General features: G+C 42.9%; 1 protein-coding gene across 2 annotated transcripts in view; it reads right to left on the reverse strand.

The window, feature by feature from the left end:
* Window positions 1-21,622, reverse strand: part of LOC135524269 (furin-like) — a 174,773-nt gene that overhangs the window by 67,714 nt on the left and 85,437 nt on the right. For both annotated transcript variants that reach the window (XM_064951670.1, XM_064951669.1), the window contains exons 3-4: window positions 12,860-12,958; window positions 6,164-6,268 (exon numbers count right to left, since the gene is read on the reverse strand). In XM_064951670.1, coding sequence (XP_064807742.1) covers window positions 6,164-6,268; window positions 12,860-12,958 — 204 coding nt within the window. The remainder of the gene's footprint in view (window positions 1-6,163; window positions 6,269-12,859; window positions 12,959-21,622) is intronic.

The following is a 21,622-nucleotide window of genomic DNA, read 5'->3' on the forward strand; positions in this document are numbered from 1 at the left end:
GAAATCTTTTTCCACCCAAGCTACGGATGAGTAGCTGTGTCTAAGCGGGTGAATTCAAGTCGAACTACCTAGCCTCCACTCCTCATCGAATCAGGGTATCTACACTGTTTCATTCCTACGCTGTGAGCTCTGAGCTACAGAGCTGCCTGTCCTCAGAAGAGGCCTTCCAGAACAAGGGCGAGAGAACAAACTCCTAAGTCAAAAGGACACTGACATCGTGAGTACGGCCAGAGAGGTGCGTCAGAGAAGCGCATAATTGAGCAACCTGGACGGTCCACGCGGAGAATCCACAGAGACCTTCCCCACGTAATTACATCATTATATTCTGACCCATAAGAGCGGTTGTTTGGGGCAAGGGTAGGGTTAGAATAAGCATAGCTGACAAATTCACCCAAATGTGTATTTCACTCGTGTACTCTCTTTTTCTCTCTCTTTTAAATCCTCATTTTTGGGTAACACGCACCATTGTGTGTTGGCCCGTTGTTATACTAAGTTCTAATCAATAGCCTAGAATGTGTTTTTGTGTATGTGTATCTTTTATCATCATTTTAGCTTTCTAGTAAATACATACCCAACTAAGATTGGTGTGGTACGAACTCATTGGTGAGACCCGGGTCTGTGCAGATTCACGGATTATACGACGTTCAGAACGAGACTGTCAGAGGTAACTGATTAATTAGCGGCTGTTGTAAAATCAATATTCTCATATTCTTTGAGTTCATTTGGGAAATAGAAACTCAATAAAAACGTATTTTCCCATGGTGCCCCAGGTTAATGAGTTAATAATTGCTTGATTCAGTTAATCACGCAATTAGAAACTTTTAATCATTCAATGAGCAACAGTCGTCACATGAACTAATACAACGTCACGACACCAGTGATGTTCAATCGAGTTCAGGCTCTGGCGGGGCCACTCAAGGACACTCAGATACTTGTCCTGAAGCCACTCCTGCGCTGTGTGCTTAGGGTCGTTGTGCTGTTGGAAGTTGAATCTTCGCCCCCCCCAGTCTGAGGTCCTGAGCAGGTTTTCATCAAGGATCTCTCTGTACTTTGCTTCGTTCATCTTTCCCTTGACCCTGAGTAGTTTCCTGGTCCCTGCCGCTGAAAAACATCCTCACGGTATGATGCTTCACCATCATCACCATGCTTCACCGTAGGGATTGTGCCTGGGATCTGGTTTCACCGTAGGGATCTGGTTTCAACTTTTCACTCCCTCACGACGCCAGGACAGCGGAGTCAATCACCACCTTCCGGAGACACCTGAAACCCCACCTCTTCAAGGAATACCTAGGATAGGATAAAGTAATCCTTCTCACCCCCCCCCCTTAAATGATTTAGATGCACTATTGTAAAGTGGCTGTTCCACTGGATGTCAGAAGGTGAATTCACCAATTTGTAAGTCGCTCTGGATAAGAGCGTCTGCTAAATGACTTAAATGTAATGTAAATGTTTCCTCCAGACGTGACACTTGGCATTCAGGTCAATGAATTCAATCTTAGTTTCATCAGATCAGAGAATCTTGTTTCTCATGGTCTGAGAGTCCTTTGGGTGCCTTTTGGCTAACTCCAAGTGGGCTGTCATGAGCCTTTTACTTTAGTTACTTCTGTCTGGCCACTCAACCATAAAGGCCTGATTGGTGGAGTGCTGCAGAGATGGTTGTCCTTCTATAAGTTTCTTGGTTGTTCCAAACTTCTTCCATTTAAGAATGATGAAGGCCACTGTGTTCTTGGGGACCTTCAATGCTGCAGAAATATTTTGGTACCCTTCCCCAGATCTATGCCTCGACACAATCCTGTCTCGGGTTTCCATGGACAATTCCTTCAACCTCATGGCTTGGTTTTTGCTCTAACATACACTGTCAAATGTGGGACCTCATATAGACAGGTGTGTGCCTTTCCAAATAATGTCCAATCAATTGAATTTACCACAGGTGGACTCCAATCAAGTTGTAGAAAAATCTCAAGGATGATCAATGGAAACAGGATGCACCTGAGCTCAATTTCGAGTCTTATAGCAAAGGGTCTGAATAATTAAGGAGAGGAGGAGGAGAGAGGAGTAAAGCCAAGTAAGGCCAAGTGCGCACCACCGGCAATCCGGATGGGACCCAAACTGGCTTAAAATTGACAGACTGAAGCCGTGGCTATATAATACACCACATGGTTAGTCAACTTTCCTTTAATTAGTCTAAGGGCAAAAAAAAAATAGTGCATATTTAGTCTGTACTAGTGTACAGCATTATGTGTTTATTTCTGAGCCAACTCCACCAGGACCTCGATGACCCAATGGGTTCAGAGAGGGAGGAGGAGGAGGAGAGGGAGAAGCCAGGTGGAGAAGACCAAGTCCAGGGAGCAGTTTTGGGCTCGGGTTCAGAGAGGGAGGAGGAGGAGGAGAGGGAGAGGCCAGGTGGAGAAGACCAAGTCCAGGGAGCAGTTCTGGGCTCGGGTTTAGAGAGGGAGGAGGAGGAGGAGAGGGAGAGGCCAGGTGGAGAAGACCAAGACCAGGGAGCATTTCTGGGCTCGGTTCAGAGAGGAGGTAAAAACTAATTTAAATGTTTTTCCTAAACAAATGAGGGGTTTTGGTAACGGAACTTTTCAGTCAGAAATGTCTTCAATTATGTTTCAGTTTCAGCAACAAGTACAGCTCGATAAACACTGACGTTCTGTGGTGGTCGCTGCAGCAGGAGAGACACACAAATGGTGCTAGTCACACAGTCACTCGCTGTTTTTTTTTTTTACACAGCGCAGCAAGTCTGAGCCTGGCCCGGCACAATCAGGGGCGGCAGGTAGCCTAGTGGTTAGAGTAACTGAAAGGTTGCTGGATCAAATACCCGATCTGACAAGGTACAAATCTGTTGTTCTGCCCCTGAACAAGGCAGTTAACCCACTGTTCCCCGGTAGGCTGTCATTGTGAATAATAAATTTGTTCTTAACTGGCTTGCCTAGCTAAAAAAAAACGAATCAATTGCTGGTCGGACTCCCTCTAGTCATTTGGGTGTCTTAATTATTTAATCAAACCGTTTGTTTAAAGCATCAGACAAGCTCAGTGAATATATTTGATTTGATTAAAACACAGAATTTGTCAATACATGGAAAAACACGTTTTAACATTTCTACCAATCGACTCCTGGTCGATCAAGATTTTTTTAGTCGGGGACAGTCCTAATTGAGTGACAGGTTGGCACAAAAAAATCAGCACAGTGGACAGAGCGCGCAGCGGTGTGTATTGGGGGGCTATGGGAAGCCACTGGCCGGTTATGCATGCTCCTTTGGGTTTCTACAAAAAGCGGGGAAAAAACACTTCTCATCTCTACGGTAGCTGAATAACGTCATATGCCACCACCTGTAATATTTGATTTTGATTGATAAGGGCGGGGTCAAGTTTACCGTTGAAGTTGCTTCACTCATAGCTAGTGTCACGGTCGTCATAATGAGGAGACCTAGGCGCAGCGTGATTAGCGTACATAACTCTTTTAATGAAAAGAACGAACACTGAACAAAACTATACAAAACGAACCATAAAGCTATATGACTCGTGCAAACAGGCAACTAAACATAGAATAACAACCCACAAAATAATCAAGGAATATGGCTTCCTAAATATGGTTCCCAATCAGAGACAACGATAAAGAGCTGCCTCTGATTGAGAACCAATCTAGGCAACTTAGACATATAAACACCTAGACTAGAAAAAACCCTCGACATACAAAAACCCCTAGACAATACAAAAACTAAACAAACCACCCTTGTCACACCCTGACCTAACCAAATAATAAAGAAAACAAAGATAACTAAGGTCAGGGCGTGACAGCTAGCTAGCTGTAAAACGTGTTCGTGTTATTAGCCTTGGCCTATTTAGCCAACTTGAACCAGCTAATCTGCCACAATGGATATCAGAAATGGCCTTTGCCAAAGTACCCAAACAAAGGAGGAGGAGAACGATGAGCAGCAGCAGCATCATACCACCGAGGCTGCCGCTCAGCCCAGCAGCGATGATGCCCACCGAGTTCCAGCTAGCTCCATGTGCAGAGCCTACCCACGTCTCCTCCCCACGCCTCCACAAGTTCCGCCAGGACAATGGCTCCACAGCAGTTTCCATCTCAGACTATCATCTCTGATGATCTTGGAACAGAGGAGCCAGCCCAGGTTAGCCTAGATATCAGCGATTTCAACTGCCCCCTTAGTCACTTTATGCTGGCGCCGCGTCTGACACACAGTGTGTCTCTGAGAAGCCTCTTTGGCGGGGCTAAGCCGAACAGAGCAGGGGCTGACTATAATTTCCCTGTCAGAGGAAGCAGGCCTGCAGCTGGAAATATGAATAAGTGAGAGATCCTGATGAGAGCATTTACCTTGCTCAGGGGAATTATAAAAACAGCTCCACTTTAACCAGCAGGGAGAAATGCAGGAGAGGGAAGCGAGATAGAGCAGAGGAGAATGTGTAGGAAGTGACAGATAAAGAGTGAAATGTAGAAGATAGATGCAGAGTGAAGACAAAAATATAGAAAAAAGAGAGAAAGTGAAAGAAGGAAGGAGGCAGAGCGAAAAACAGAGTGAAAGAGGTAGAGTGAAAAAATATGCTTCCCCCTAGGGGTCCTTTTTCCACCTCCCAAACCTCCCTGCTGATTTCTCCTAACAAGGCAATCATCCTGCTGGGCCAATGCACAGTCAGGGCCTTTAGCCCCAGGGAAGCCACTGTGCTGCTGACATGGTCTAAGGGACTACACAGACTAAGGCAGTTATTTCCTGCTTGTGTCATCCTTGAGGCATACAGTATAATGTCGTCTTATTTATACAGCCTATGAGGAAGCACATTTTGTAACTATTTTCAATCGTTAGTTGAACAGTCTATGGCAGTACCTACTATGTGCAAACCCTGTATTCCATGAGGAAATACTCAGACAGGACAAATAAAAGGTTAGTATACACTGTCCAAAAGGCTTGTGTGCAATATCACCCTATAACATCTGCATTCATCCCATGCAAACCTCATTACAAACAATCCTCCCGCGTTTGGCTTTAGAGGAACGGTGGAACAGCCTCAAACAAACAGCCGAACAGGCTCAGAGCCTTCAGCCGATTAGAGCAGTAATGCTGAATGACAGAGGTAGTTTCACAGCCTTCCATTCACAGGTGATTTATGTCTGGCCCAGTCAATGCTGGAATTAATCCATTCACATCCCCACATGGCTTAGTTCAGAAAATGAGGAGGAGGATAAGGGGAATTCAAAAGCATCCCTGAGCCTATGAGAAGGAGAAAATGAGAGAAGGAGGACGGACATTGTCTATTTTTGAAAGCAACAGTGCTACAGGTTTCATCATGGCCTTCTGTTTCATTAGCTCTGATCTGGAGCCTTTCCAACATATGACAAACTGAGGAGCATTTGGTGACATTTATATTGATGAATGAAAACCGGTTGATAACAGAGTCACAGTCCTGTTAATCAGCTTTCAACTTTGACAAACTGTCCTTCCAGTGCTGCCTGCAGACAATGTATTATTTCCATGTAGTCATTGCCATCAACTATTCATTACATATGGCAAATAAACTTGGGCCTTGACAGTTGAAGTAAACAAAGTGCCCTTTAGAACTTTTTGACGACATTCAGTTTGATAAACGATACCCAGGTGATGAGTGCTCTCAGCAGGCAGCACATCCAGCTGGTTCAGCGAAATATCAAGAGACTTACAGACTGGGGGGAAACAAAGTTGGTTTCTCACTGAAATAGTCTGAACATCCTGCCCTTTCTGTACGGCAGTAGGTTTCTTTGGTCTGAAGGTGTGAACGGGGTAAACAGCAGTGAAGTGCATTTCTATCGTTTCCCTACGGGTACTCTAAATGCCCGGAGACAGCTATTCAATTAGCTCATTTGATTAGATCTTGTTTTCCTTGAGGCATTTAACACAGCTGCCTTGGCTTAATCCCTATATCACTACAGGTATTTATGTTGCTATCTTATACATTTGAGATAATATCAAAGGGGTGTTAAAGAGGTTCTAATTAAAATTGTCCAATGTGTTTAACAAGGGAGAACTCCTGGCTTCGGTACAGTATAGAGGGTACAGTGTTATGGGGGATCTGACTTTTACTTTTGAGAAAGTGCCTTTGAGATACTTTCTGGAATAAAAAAAAGCACTATATAAAATAAGTAAATTATTATTATTACTACCTTGCTCACCAGGTACCACTGCTGGGGGAATTTGGGGTCGGAAGGTTCGTTGTAGTCATCCCTCTTTTTCCTCCGCCTCGACACCTGCTGCTCCACCCAACGCACCTAGAGAGGAACACACACACACCCATTAGCTCTGGTAATGAAACAACCATGACATAAGAGACAACTATCCACAGTCTGCCTCCCACGTTGGCTTTCATGTGGCCGTCAACACTAAGGTCCTACAGCCGCATTCAGACTTTACAAACTGTCCAGCGGAGTTAGTTTAGCAACATCTAAAGTGAGAGTTAGGAGGCAAATCTCATTAATCTGCTGAGAAGTTGTGTGTATGTGTGTGTGTGTTTCATCACCCTGCTGTAGGCAAATGTGCCAGAACTTTCTGCTCGATATATGTGGTCCAGTGGGTAGTGTCTGTCTAGTGTCTGTCTAGTCATAGTGTCTAGCCCAATAAATGATCTTATTGAAAAAAGGACATGAAGCTAACTACAGTCAAACAAATGCAAATCTAATGCTGGGCTGCTAGACACTGTGTCTGGCTTATAGAGAGAGGAGATACATAAACCATAAGGCCACTGCCACAGCCTCCAGAATCACTGCACTGTGTGTGTGTGTGTGTGTGTGTGTGTGTGTGTGTGTGTGTCATCTACAAACTCCACAGAGCAAGAGGAGATCAGAGAGAGTAGGGCCTGCAAATATCCCCTCCTAAGTATGCAATAAGTAACGGTGAGGCCCTGAAACATATCGATTCCTTCTGCCCCTCACGGAGAGAGTAGAGGAGAGGAAAAGAGAGAGAGAGAAAGTAGATGAGAGGAAAAGAGAGAGAGAGAAGATGAGAAAAAAAGAGAGAGAGAGAGAGAGAAGATGAGAGGAAAAGAAAGAGAGAGAAGATGAGAGGAAGAGAGAGAGAGAGAGAGAAGATGAGAGGAAGAGAGAGAGAGAGAGAGAAGATGAGAGGAAAAGAGAGAGAGAGAGAAGATGAGAGGAAAAGAGAGAGAGAGAGAGAGAGAAGATGAGAAGAAAAGATGAGAGAGAGAGAGAGCGAGAGAGAGGAGAAGAGAAAGAGAGTAGATGAGAGGAAAAGAGAGAGAGAGAGTACTGCACACACTACAATTACTTAGGTTTAAAAATAAGCTCAACTGGACACCTTAATGAGGCAGTGAATGAGACAAAGCACGCAGGGCATTCTACGCCATTAAAAAGCCAATTCAAATTGAAATACCTATTAAAATTTGGCTAAAACTAATTGAATTTGTCATTGAACCAATTGCACTTTATGGCATCGAGGTGTGGGGTCCATCCACTTGCAAAACAAGATTTCATCAAATGGGACAAACACCCCATTGAAACCCTGCATGCAGAGTTCTGTAAGATTATCCTACATGTCCAGAGTAAAACTACAAACAATGCATGCAGGGAAGAATTAGGCCAATATCCACTAAACATCTAAAATACAGTGACCCCCCTCTCATATCATTACCAAGCCCTGTAATGTCAAGAGCTGAGCAAAGAAAAGAGTTCCCTCATCCAGCTGGTCCTGGGGCTGAGTTCACAAACCTGTTCTACTAACGCACTGAAGCCTCAGGACCAGAACATCCAATCAACCAGGATAAACCAAATTACAACACAGTCAAAACAAAACTATATTGCTTATTGGGAAACACAAACACAAGCACAAAGCAAAATGCAGTGCTATCTGGCCCTAAATTGACAGTACACCGTGGCTAAATATTTGACCATGGTTACTGATCAAAACTTTAGAAAAACCTTGACAAAGTACAGGCTTAGTGAGCACAGCCTTGACATTGAGAAGGATAGACACAGGAAAACCTGGCTCCCTGTAGAGGAAAGGCTGTGCAACCACTGCACAACAGCAGAACCTGAGACGGAGCTGCATTTCCATGTCAAAAATATAAAACAAATATAAAACAATTAGAGAGTGGCATTCCCTTATTCAAGGTTTCAAAGACCGCTCTGATGAGGATAGGCTACCCGTCCTGTTGGGGGAGGACGCAGAGAGCTGTGGGTTGGCAGCGCACTACATTGCTGCCTGCCATAAGATTATTGGACAGTGTCTGACAGACCAATCAACCTGCACATGTCCTCTACTGTATACTTATTGTTATTGTTGAATGTATGGTTATTTTGAAACTTGGTTATTGTTGTTACTGTTGTCCCATTGACAATTTGATTCTCATTTTTATTTATTTTTATATTGTAAATATCCAAAATAAGCTTTGTCAATATGTACATTGTTACGTCATGACAAAAAAGCGAATTGAATTGAGAGAGAGAGTAGTTGAGAAGAAAAGAGAGAGAGAGGAGAAGAAAAGAGAGAGAGAGTAGATGAGAAGAAAAGAGAGAGAGAGAGTTGAGAGGAAAAGAGAGAGAGGAAAAGAGAGAGAGAGAGAGAGGAAAAGAGAGAGAGTAGATGAGAAGAAAAGAGAGAGAGTAGATGAGAAGAAAAGAGAGAGAGAGAGAGTTGAGAGGAAAAGAGAGGGAGAGAGTTGAGAGGAAAAGAGAGAGAGGAAAAGAGAGAGAGAGAGAGTAGAGGAGAGGAAAAGAGAGAGAGAGAGAGAGAGAGAGAGAGAGAGAGAGAGAGAGGAAAAGAGAGAGATTAGAGGAGAGGAAAAAAGAGAGAGTAGAGGAGAGGAAAAGAGAGAGAGTAGAGGAGAGGAAAAGAGAGAGTAGAGGAGAAGAAAAGAGAGAGAGAGTAGAGAAGAAAAGAGAGAGAGAGATAGGAGAGGAAAAGAGAGAGTAGAGGAAAAGAGAGAGATAGGAGAGGAAGAGAGAGAGACTAGAGGAAAAGAGAGAGAGAGTAGAGGAGAGGAAAAGAGAGAGAAAGGAGGCGATTATAAATAGGGACGGCACAGTTATACAAATATATTTATTTTTAAAGGCTTTGTAATTCAATACAAATGTGACATCACTACATAGCCTACAAGGATAGACCATTACATTTAAAATGTTTATAAAACAATAATTTTAATGATTACACTCCACACTTATTGTTATTGTCAGTCAAAAAAGTGGCGTTACAGTCAGAGGCTCCATGTGTGACAAGTGAAGAGGGAGATTTCTAATTAAAATTGAATTAAAATGAAGGAATTAAGTTGGCTAAATGAGAAGAAGTAGGCTACAATGATCAACTAACAGGTAGGCTGTTGTTTCATATGAATGGAGTTCATATGAGGACAAGGAAGCCTCTAAATAGCTTCAATTAGCCTTGCTACGGTAGCTAGCTAGCTTCTTTACAACAATTTGATGCAGTCCATACAGGCACTAACAGATGGTATGAAAGCACAAGTCAGATTCGCTACTTTCTCTCTCTCCCTCTGTGCCACACACAGACTGTGACACACACAGGCCCCTGCTCCTATCTTGCCCCTCCCCTCTCTCGTGCGAGCAAGTCTCCATTGAAGTTAAAAATAATGAAAAATCCTTTAAAACACATTTATTTCGACTATCTGGATATCCGAAAAAATAACATATTATTCCAATTTTGAAATCATTTCAAATGCTCATCCCTAATGACAAAGACTCCCCGGGTTAATGGCAGGGGTTATGGGACGCTGTGTGATTATTCAAAGCAAATGTACATAAGCAGTATGTCAGCCAGGCAGGGCTGAAGACACGAGACAATGTGATGAATGGGAGAGACAGGTCTAGTATTAAATCAGAGGAGATAGCTGAAGTTTTACATGCATTATTTGCCTAATCCTTACATTATACCGTCACAAACATAGAGTTCTCTCCTATGTATTATTCCATGTTCAGCAAAGACATTGAGTTCATTAATATTCAGATGAAACCCTACTTTGTACATCCATCTTGGGGAAAACACACACAAACCCAACACAATTCATGTGTTTTATTTAGAACAGGTGTGCATGCACCCACACACATTTGACCTTTTCTTAAGTGTATTGGCAACTCTACTGTTGTGGTCGCTGTCTGACAGAGTGCCCCTGGCCTCGCCCTGGGCAGGCTCTGTTAGAACGAGGTTACCCTGGACAAGCTGTTCCCCAGCCTGAACCCTTTTCATCTGAAGCCTGGGGGGGGGAACTAATCCCTCTCTCTCTGTGTGTGTATGTGTGTGACAAAGTTGCCCTATGTAGTAAAATATATCTAGTGAGATCTATCTCTTCAACATCAGATGTTCTGTTTTTCTGTTTACACTAGCCTTGGAGGTCGTGTGGCCAAAGCCACATTCCTGCTTCATGTGTGAGTGCAGCTATTAGCATACCGTAAATTCCATAGTAGACAGGCAAACCAAATAAGGACAGCAATTCAAACTATACATGAGCTTCTCATCTAAACCATATTGTGCATAATGTTGCACACTTGATTAATGCAATGATTCACAAATGTGTGAATATTTTACAAGCCTTTCATTTTCAATTTGGCTAACAGAGCAAAAATGCTGTCTAGTGGTATTAGGGTAATTGGGGTAATTATTACAGGGACGTGGTGTGGGAGAGCCGTTGTCTTAACATTGAACCATTCAGAGGGTTTGTCTTCCACACCACCGCCGTACCTCCGGATGTCGTGTGGGAGACATACATTAAAGAGAGATTTGAATCTAGAGCCGTCTCTTTAAACTACACAAGTATCTCTTCTGGACCTAGTTTGTGTCGTCAAAGTAAAGAGGCCTAAATTGGGATGAAAGCTGATTCTGGACCCAACCCTTTTATATTTTAAGTAGAAATCGTGCACCAATGTTGCATTTTAAAAGCCTGTTATATTAAAAGAAGTGCCTTTTAGTATAGACCACATGGAGAATTGAATTCAATAAACCTCATTTAATTTTTTTTAAATGTAAAAAAAATTTTTAAACCCCCTTTTCTCCCCAATTTCGTGGTATCCAATTGTTAGTAGTTACTATCTTGTCTCATCGCTACAACTCCCGTATGGGCTCAGGAGAGACTAAGGTCGAAAGCCATGCGTCCTCCGATACACAACCCAACCAAGCCGCACTGCTTCTTAACACAGCACGCATCCAACCCGGAAGCCAGCCGCACCAATGTGTTGGAGGAAACACTGTGCACCTAGCAACCTTGGTTAGTGTGCACTGTGCCCGGACTGCCACAGGAGTTGCTGGTGCGCGATGAGACAAGGATATCCCTACTGGCCAAGCCCTCCGGACGACGCTATGCCAATTGTGCGTCGCCCCACGGACCTCCCAGTTACGACAGAGCCTGGGCGAGAACCCAGAGTCCCTGGTGGCACAGCTGGCGCTGCAGTACAGCGCCTTTAACCACTGCGCCACCCGGGAGGCCTAAACCTCATTTTTAATATAAATAAAGACTTGCTAAAGTGCCTAAAAACAGCACTTTGAAATGTCCTTCCACTATGATTCTAGGAATATTTGAATCCACTTAACCCCATCATTTCTCCAAGTTTTCACCATCATTTTAAAGCCCTAGTTATTTTGTTGCTTTGACAAAGTCATTCATGAAGATAAAGTTACACCAAGTGACTCCTTTCAAAAGGCACCGAATTGGAGGAACAACTCATCTGTGCTAAGGGGAAGTTTTACCAGAAGCCCTGAGGACTGGAGAGGCTAGGGTTAAAGCTAACACACTGTCCAGGTCCAGAAAGCAGCGTGGGCACAACAGCCTGGGGCTGTGTCAAGCTCTTCCAGCGTTTTCATCAGGGTGCATACAGATGTAGGAACTCATTTTTAATTACTCCTTTGTAATGTAAACTTGTAGTGTATTCCATGTTTAGAAAGGCTTGTTTTTTCTCTCCAATAATTGTAATCCACATTTCCTTTTGCTGCAGGATTATTTTCCTGCTGTAGCAAAATGGCTCAAATTAAGATCCTACATCTGTATTTGGGCTTTTGGAACACAAGAGTCCTCCAGAATTAGCATAGGGATAACTCCCTTTAGATTTACAGTAGTAGTACTACATAAAGGCCTGATCTCTACCCAAATACCCCAGCACACTAGATTACACGTCATAGAGTGTAAACATGATTGTTTCTAGCTTAGGTTAGTTACAATTATGTCCTGGCTGAGCATCAGATCAAAAGATTGACGAGTGACTGGAGTGACCGCCCGGGAGCTGAGTGGGAGAGCCGTGCAGATAAGCTCAATCACACCATGCATCAGACCGGGGAAAAAAGTGATGAGGAAGGAGCTTCTTGTCAAATGAAATGTCCATTAGACTCAAGTGGAATTCTCGTCTCGTCACATTTTCGTCAACTAAAATGAAATTTGCTACAGTTATCAAAAAAAATTCATTGCATCTCGTCTCGTTATCGTCATTCGTTTGTCATAGTTATTTTTGACGAAATGATTATTGATCGAAACAATACAGTTCTGCCTGTAACTGTACTGCATAAGGCAGAATGAGAGCATGCTCGAGGAACTGAACTTGAAAAGTAGAGTTTTGATGCACAATTATGCTGGAGGATTTGAATAGAACAAGCCGACTTCGAGGTGAAAAATACTTGTTCTCTGTTGTCGAGAGAGCTGAGAACGCAGTTACAGCCAGCTGCCTAAACAAAGCAAACTTCTGGGTCTGTGAACGTCCTTGTGTAACAGATGGGCTAATGTCAGGATTCCTCTTCTCATTAACATTTGGATAAAATCAATACGCGCCACAAAATAAGAATGCAAACACAGACAGGTCCAGCTGTTATTGTATGGTTTGGAGGGACATTTGCATATTTATGACTCAGTAACATACCTGTGGTTCCTTCTGCAGTCGGACATATGTTCCCCTGTGTCCTGATAGGGATTTCTTCACTACGGTGTGATGACGGAAGTGATAATAATCCCTGAACACCTGCAGACACAGAAAAAGAACATTGGAGATACTGATATCAAGTCCCAATGAAAACCAAAGAAACACATCGATAGCACGAGGGCATACATGTACACACACATGACATGTTCAGACAGCTAGAGACAGACAAATTCATTACAAAACCTCCACTAGGTGACAGAGAAATGGCCCAATGTGGTACCTGCGGACACGTGACACAGAAATGTCCCAATGTGGTACCTGCGGACAGAGTCCACAATACCACTCACTCATAAAATAGCTTTTAAGGCTAGGGGAAGGCATATTCTGTACACTACACCCTTCCTCTGTCCTCCACACAGTCGGACAGTTCCTTCTGTCTGTGGCCTCCAACATTACTGTCAGTCTGGCAATATCTGATACCAAATCCCTGCAGAGTTCTGTTTCATTGACTGCTCAAATCAAATTCTATTTGTCACATGCTTCATAAACAACAAGTGTCTTTGGGCGCAGGTAGCCTAGCGGTTAAGAGTGTTGGGCCAGTAACCGAAAGGTCGCTGGTTCAAATCCCTGACCTGACTAGGTAAAAGAAATCTGTTGATGTAACTCGCTCCGGATAAGAGAGACTAAAATGTAAAATGTGTAGACTAACAGTGAAATGCTTATCTACTGGCCCTTCACAAATGCAGAGAGGAAAAAAAAATATTCATTTTTTTATAATAACACGAGGAAGAAATACGCAATGAGTAACGATAACTTGGCTATATACACGGGGTACCAGTACCTTTTCGATGTGCAAGGGTACGATGTAAATGTGGTACGTAGGGGTAACGTGATTAGGCAATAGGAAGGGGGTAGAAGCTATTTAGAAGCCTCATGGACCTATACTTGGCACTCCGGTACAGCTTGTAGTGCAGTACCAGAGAGAACAGTCTATGACTTGAGTGGCTGGAGTCTTTGATAATTTTTAGGGCCTTCCTCTGACACCAGCTAGTATAGAGGTCCTGGATGGCACAAGTGATGTAGTGGGCCGTAAGCACTACCCTCTGTAGCGCCTTGTGGTCGGATGCCAAACAGTTGCCATACCAAGCTGTGATGCTCTCAAATGGTGCAGCTGTAGAACTTTGAGAATATTAGGGCCCATGCCAAATCTTGACGGGCCTCCTGAGGGGGCAGAGGCTTTGTTGTGCCTTCTTTACGACTGGGTTGGTGTGTGTGGACTATGTTTAATCCTTAGTGATGTGGACACCGAGGAACTTGAAGCTCTCGACCCGCTCCACTACAGCCCTGTCGAAGTGGACGGGGGCATGCTCGGCTCTCTGTTTCCTGTAGTCCACGATCAGCTCCCTTGTCTTGCTGACGTTGAAGTAGAGGTTGTTGTTCTGGCACCACACTGTCAGGTCACTGACCACCCCTATAGGATGGCTCATTGTCATTGGTGATCAGGCCTACCACGTCGTGTCGTCAGCAAACTTAATGAAGTTGTTGGAGTTGTGCGCGGCCACACAGTCGTAGGTGAACAGGGAGTAGAGGAGGAGGCTGAGCATGAACCCTTCTGTGGCACTTGTGTTGAAGATCAGCGTAGTGGAAGTGTTGCCTATCTTCACCACCTGGGGGCAGCCCATCAGGAAGTCCAAGTCCACTTTGTATGACATTTTTCCTGATTGATTGCCTTACGGAGGGCATAAGTGGACTGTTTGTATTCGATCATATTCCCAGTCACCTTGCCGTGGTTAAATGCGGTGGTTTGCACAATTCAGTTTTGCGCGAATGCTGCTTTCTATCCACGGTTTTTGGTTTGGATAGGTTTTAAATCGTCAGAGTGGGAACAACATCCCCTATACACTTCCTGACAAATTCAGTCATAGTGTCAGTGTATACGTCAATGTTATTCTCAGAGGCAACCTGGAACATGTCCCAGTCTGCCTGATTAAAACAGTCTTGAAGCATGGATTCCGATTGGTCAGACCAGCGTTGAATAAACCTTAGCACAGGTACTTCCTGTTGGAGTTTCTGCCTATAGGAAGGGAGGAGCAAAATGTAGTCGTGATCTAATTTGTCAAAGGGAGGTTGGGGGAGGGCCTTGTAGCCATCCCAGAAGGGAGAGTAACAATGGTCAGGAGTTTTTGAAGTGCGAGTACGATTTGTTAATAGAACTTTGGTAGCATTTTCATCAGATTTGCTTTAATAAATGCGGCCTCAGGATATGCAGTTTCCAGTTTGCACCAGGTCCAGTGTAGTTGAGAGCTGTCGTGGTATCGGCATTGGGCGGGATATACACGGCTGATGATAACCGATGAAAGATCTCTAGGGAGGTAATGTGGTCCCATTTCATTGTGAGATATTCTAGGTCGGGCAAACAAAAGGACTTGAGTTCCTGTACATTATCATGATCACACCATTAGTTAATGGAACATACACCTCCGCCTTTCTTATTTATTCCTATCAGCACAATGTATTGAAAACCCAGCTGGCTGTATGGACGGGGACAGTATTTGTTTTTTATTAGGATCCCTAATAGCTGATGCAAAAGCAGCAGCTAACATGAAACATAATACAGAACATCAATAGACAAGAACAGCTCAAGGACAGAACTACAGTATATCCGGAGAGAGCCATGATTCCATGAAACAGAGTATGTTACAGTGTCTGATGTCTCTCTGGAAGGAGATCCTCGCCCTGAGTTCATCTACTTTATTGTCTGGGACTGAACATTTGTGAGTAATATACTCGGAAGCGGGGGATGGTGTGCACGCCATGACTAAAAGTCCATTCTGAATACCTCTTCCTGCCGGCAGCGTCTTGGAGCAACCTCTGAGATAAGATAAATCGCCCTGGAAGGTACAAAAAAAGGATCCAATTCAGGAAAGTTGAATTCCAGGTCAAAATGTTAATGAGTTACCGCCTCTCTGATATCCCAAAGTTATTTTGGCTGTGTAATAATAATGGCTGTGTAATAATGTAATAATGCAAAGAACGTTCTGGGTTAATATCGTGAGAAATAACATAATACATTTTTAAAATACTGGAAAGTTGCTCAGGAGCCTGAAACAAAGCGGCCATGTCTATCGGCGACATCTCTCCATGTCCTTCGGGAAACATTGAATATTACAGTTCTTCAGGGCCCGTTGATAGGATAATCTCAAGCAGAGTCTCAGAGAGACCTGCCTGCTATGTTGAGGAGACTGGGGCTCAGCACTGGAATCCACACTGAGCTGTATGTGTGTGTGTGTGTGTGTGTGTGTCTGAAATACATTTAAGTGGGGTCATGATGGCAGTTGTCAGTACAGAATGGACAGTACGAGACTCATGCTCTGTGCGTTCAGGTGTGTTTGTGAAAGAGAGAGATAAGAGGAAAATAATCTTGCTGAAGATATACTGTACTATACATGTAGTTTGAGTCATGCTGTGTTCATGTGTGTCAAAGATGAGAATGAGCACAGAATCGTTACTAATTCTGCCAATCTGTTGAGTGACGGCGTCAGAGATACCGAGACCTTTACACTCCTCAATGAACAGCAGTCTGGATGCACACACACACACACACACACACACAAGCATTTCACTACACCTGCAATAACATCTGCATGTGACCAATTAAAATGTATTTGATTTAACAGAGAGCGTGTGTGAGCCCTCAGAGGAATCACTGTAGTAACACACAAAGAAGCAAGTCACGCAGCCAATCATACCTTTGTCTTTAAATACACTCACAGCACAAACACATACAAAATATGGACAAACACAAAAAGAGATTTGACAGACTGCATGCATCACAGCACACAGATACGGACGTATGCGCACGCACAGACACAGACCCACAGGGAAACCAACAGGGTGACACACACAAACACACACCCAGGGCTCCAGACTGCAACCCTTTAGACGCATTTTGCAACCTCTTGACTTGCCTGTGCAAGTTCAATTTGGAATTGGTCGCACTGGTGCGAGCTGCACCTTCTACCTGGTCACCTCAATCCAAACGTTATATTTTTGGGGCGGCTAAAACCATAATTTGGTCAAACTGTAAAGCATGTTATCTTCATGATTCCTGTATGTGCCTGTTTCGCTGGGGCTGGCTGCTCTAATGAGAAAACCTCACACTCTCGCTCTTCCCTCGTGCAAATGTTTTTTAACACTTCATAATGCAATTGAGGTAAAACACAACTTAGGAAGCAACTACTGTTGTCCATGCTAAAGAGAAGAGGGTCCTTCTGTAGGTATACCTTTTATTTCTCAACTCTCAATATTCAGCTCAAAAACACACTGTTTTACAATCAAGATACCCTTATGTATTTATTTGGACAGTGAAGCTAAAACGTTTAACTTAGCTCTATACTCCAGCAGTTTGGATTTGAGATCTAATGTTTTATATGAGGCGATAGTACATAATGTCACCTTTTGAGGGTGCTTTCATACATATCTATTTGACCATTTAGAAATGAATTTCATTTATGTATCTAGCCATTTACTTTATCTTCATATTCTTATATTTTATTTATTATTGCTGTTGCATTGTCGAGAAGGAACCTGCAATTAAGCATTTCGTTTGGAGGGTGTATACCATGTGTATCCTGTACATACAACTAATACAACTTGAAAGCAGTACCCCCCTTTGAAGGTGTCATAAGTGTTTGGACAATTTAACTTATAGTGTATTAAATGTTGTTAAAGGTTTAGTATTTGGTCCCATATTCCTAGCATGCAATGACTACATCAAGCTTGTGACTCCACAAACTTACTGGATACATTTGGACAAATACAAAAACACAGTTTTTTTTGGTTGTGTTTTGGATTATGTTGTGCCCAGCGGAAATTAATGGTCAATAATGTGTTGTGTAATTTTGGAGTGACTTTTTTGTAAATAATAATAGAATATGTTTCTGAACACATCTACATTAACCATAACAGTCTAAACCCTGTCTAAGCTGGGGGGGGGGGGATATAACCTTCTTTATTAAGAAGGTCATACCAAGGATCATTTAGGTATTTGATTTAGAATTGTAAGACCCCTTGAAGCCCATACAAACACATTGAATAACAGATTCACTACATGGAACAGATAGTCCCCACCCCAAAAAATCTAAAGGAAGTTTGTTCTGAAGTGTCTGTTTTATATCTGAGAGGTATAAGAAAGATCAGGAAACATATTTTTTTAATTTGCAAATAAATTCATTAAAAATCCTACAATGTGATTTTCTGGATATTTCCCCCTCATTTTGTCTGTCATAGTTGAAGTGTACCTATGATGAAAATTATAGGCCTCTCTCATCTTTTTAAGTGGGAGAACTTGCACAATTGGTGGCTGAATAAATACTTGTTTTGCCCTACTGTATGTGTTTGTGAGAGTCTCACCTTTCCACAGATAGTCATATTACAGACAGAGGTTGGCAGATCAGCTGAACCGACTTCAGAGTCCTAAGATTCTTGTGGGGGCCATAGAGCAAAGTGGAGAACACCATCGTGTTTGTGAGAGTCTCATCTTTAGTTTGAAGGACAAATCGCTCGGACACAACAGATTATTTTGTGAGAAGACTGATTTGCGGGATGTCTCATGGTCTGACAAACACAGATCTAGTTCTGTCACCTTTCGCAGCAGATGAGGAAGTGTGACATAGGTGGACGCGTAGAATTGCAAAAAAGCTTAAACTGACAGATATTTATGGTGTTTTTTTTATTATGACAATTCGATTTTCGTAGGGCCTCAGACATCTACTCTAGGGGGTTCTTGTGGATGCTACCATGATGTGGATGATTACAGATAATCATGAATGAATCGTTACAGATGCACAAACACCATCCTTCCAAAACATGCTAACCTCTCACAATTACCGAGAACAGGGAAGGTTAGGATTTTCTTGGTGGGTATGATATTTATGCATTGGTAACTTTTTCACTTATCATTATTTACAATTCATTATTGATTATCCGTAATCATGGTAGCATCCATATTAACACCTAACCCAAAAAGCTAAACCTAACCCCAATTCTAACCTAACTCTTAAACCTAATTCCCAAGCTTAAAATGGCCTTTTTCCTTAAACACTCTCCTTCTCTGCTTCTTCTTTCTTGCGCTCTCACAGTTTTCTAACTGACTATCTCTACCTCTTTCTACCTCTCTCTTTTCTGTATCTCTCTCACTCTCTCTGATTGTCTCCCCTCTCTCCACCCACTGTCTCCCAATCTCTTGTTCCCACTCTTGTTTTGCCCATGTCTCTCTTTCGCTTCCCCTCTCGCTCAAGCAGGACTGAACATACAACAGCTGAGATTCTGGCTAATCTCTATCAGTTATTCTGTTTTAGTCCATTGCAGAGCACATGATTTCTGTCTGTTAAGGTAATGAACATAATCCAACGCTACCTGACTCAATAACCTGACTCAATGTCCTGGTGTGTGTGTGTGTGTCAGACCTATTCTCTCTTCTGTTCTGTCCTCTCCTCCAGAGTTATGCTGGCCTCCACTCTCTGTGACAGAGTCAATATTGGCCTCTGGGGATTGGCTCCAGCTCAGTGGTGCCTGACAGAGCTGCTCAGTCTGAGCCCTTATTTCACCACCACACGTGTGTGTGTGTTCTGGGGGGATGTTGGCAGAAGCAGTAGTTAATCAGCCAGAGACCCTCTTCTTGGTAGCTTGGCTCAGCCTGCCCACAGTGGCTGGATTGACTGAGACTGAGCCTATTTCCTGGTGCCTGAGCAGGGGGAGTGCACAGCAGCCTATCCAGATTATTGGAGACTGTGTCAATCATGTCTATCTCTTAAGGAAGAACATTGGTCTCAATTGTTGGATAGAGATAACAATACCTGTAATTCACTTTAACCTCTTGAAACTCTAGGGGCGCAATTTCATTTTTGGATGAAAAACGTTCCCGTTTTAAACAAGATATTTTGTCACAAAACGATGCTCGACTATGCATATAATTGATAGCTTTGGAAAGAAAACACTCTGAATGTTCCAGAACTGCAAAGATATTGTCTGTGGGTGCCCTAGAACGGGAGCTACAGGCAAAACCAAGATGAAACAGCAACCAGGAAACCAGCAGGATTTTTGAGGCTCCGTTTTCCATTGTCTCCTTATATGGCTGTGAATGCGAGAGGAATGAGCCTGCCCTTTCTGTCGTTTCCCCAAGGTGTCTGCAGCATTGTGACGCATTTGTAGGCATATCATTGGAAGATTGACCATAAGAGACTACATTTTCCAGGTGTCCGCCCGGTGTCCTCCGTCGAAATTGGTGCGTCTTTTTCAGCTGCTGGTATTTTTCCATGCGATTCTGAGGGGAAAGCAGGCTTCCACGAACTGCATATCAATGAAGAGATATGTGGAAAAACACCTTGAGGATTGATTCTAAACAACGTTTGCCATGTTTCGGTCGATATTATGGAGTTAATTCGGAAAAGGTTTGACGTTTTGGTGACTGAATTTTGAGGATTGATTCTAAACAACGTTTGCCATGTTTCGGTCGATATTATGGAGTTAATTTCGGAAAAAGTTTGACGTTTTGGTGACTGAATTTTCGGTTCGTTTCGGTAGCCAAATGTGATGTACAAAACGGAGCGATTTCTCCTACACAAAGATTATTTCAGGAAAAACTGAACATTTGCTATGTAACTGAGAGTCTCCTCATTGAAAACATCTGAAGCTCTTCAAAGGTAAATGATTTTATTTATTTGGTTATCTGGTTTTTGTGAAAATGTTGCATGCTAAATGCTACTCAAAATGCTAAGCTAGCTTAGCATACTCTTACACAAATTAGTGATTTGCTATGGTTCAAAAGCATATTTTGAAAATCTGAGATGACAGTGTTGTTAAGAAAAGTCTAAGCTTGAGAGCAGGCGCATTATTTTCATTTTATTTGCGATTTTCAGAAATCGTTAACGTTGCGTTATGCTAATGAGCCTGAGGCTTTATTCACGATCCCGGATCCGGGATGGGGAGTATCAAGATTAACCACCATGCACTTTAATTCAGGTTGTGTGTTATACCCTACCCTCCACAAGCAGAGCCAGCCCAATGCACATCAACATTCACATCCTACACAAACCCTCTCACACACAGCAGGATGAGTCAGTGTTTAGTCAGCCACTCTCCAGAGTTGGAAATGTCAGCTTCACAGTCGAAGCTCATTGACTGCTGTCGCTGTGCTTTTTAATGTTCTGTGCCCTCACAGTCACTCACACACACATGCATTGACGTACACACACAGCACATCCCCAAAAAATGTATATGCTGAATTGCTCATGGACGTACGTACTAAATGCACACACACAAACACACCAGGGTTTCCGATAGGAAAATGTGACCTGGAAGATTTACATTTACCGGAAATTTGAGATATTTACCGGACCCATATGTATTGGGTGCATAACCCATTAGGGCATCCTCCAACAGTGCTCAGAATGACAGAAATCACATTTAGATTATGGTAATTCATCTGAACAGGACATGCAACTCCTGTAAGGAAGCAGCCAATAAAAAGTCATTTTGAAACATTTGCCAAAATGCAATTAGTGGGGAAAAAACATTCTAAACACTGCACCTGATGAGAGCGGTATATGACAGAGATGAATATCTCAGTTAGAAACCTAGAAAGATGGTGAATCTAAAGATGGAGCAATTTAGTATGGGTTGCTAATACTGTATGACTAGGATTACAACAGGAGAACGATGGCATATGAGGAAGTCTTTCATAGGCAGCATATGTGGCAAAAG

This window comes from Oncorhynchus masou, chromosome 31 (genome assembly GCF_036934945.1).
Source record: "Oncorhynchus masou masou isolate Uvic2021 chromosome 31, UVic_Omas_1.1, whole genome shotgun sequence".
In the NCBI taxonomy this organism is placed as follows: Eukaryota; Metazoa; Chordata; class Actinopteri; order Salmoniformes; family Salmonidae; genus Oncorhynchus; species Oncorhynchus masou.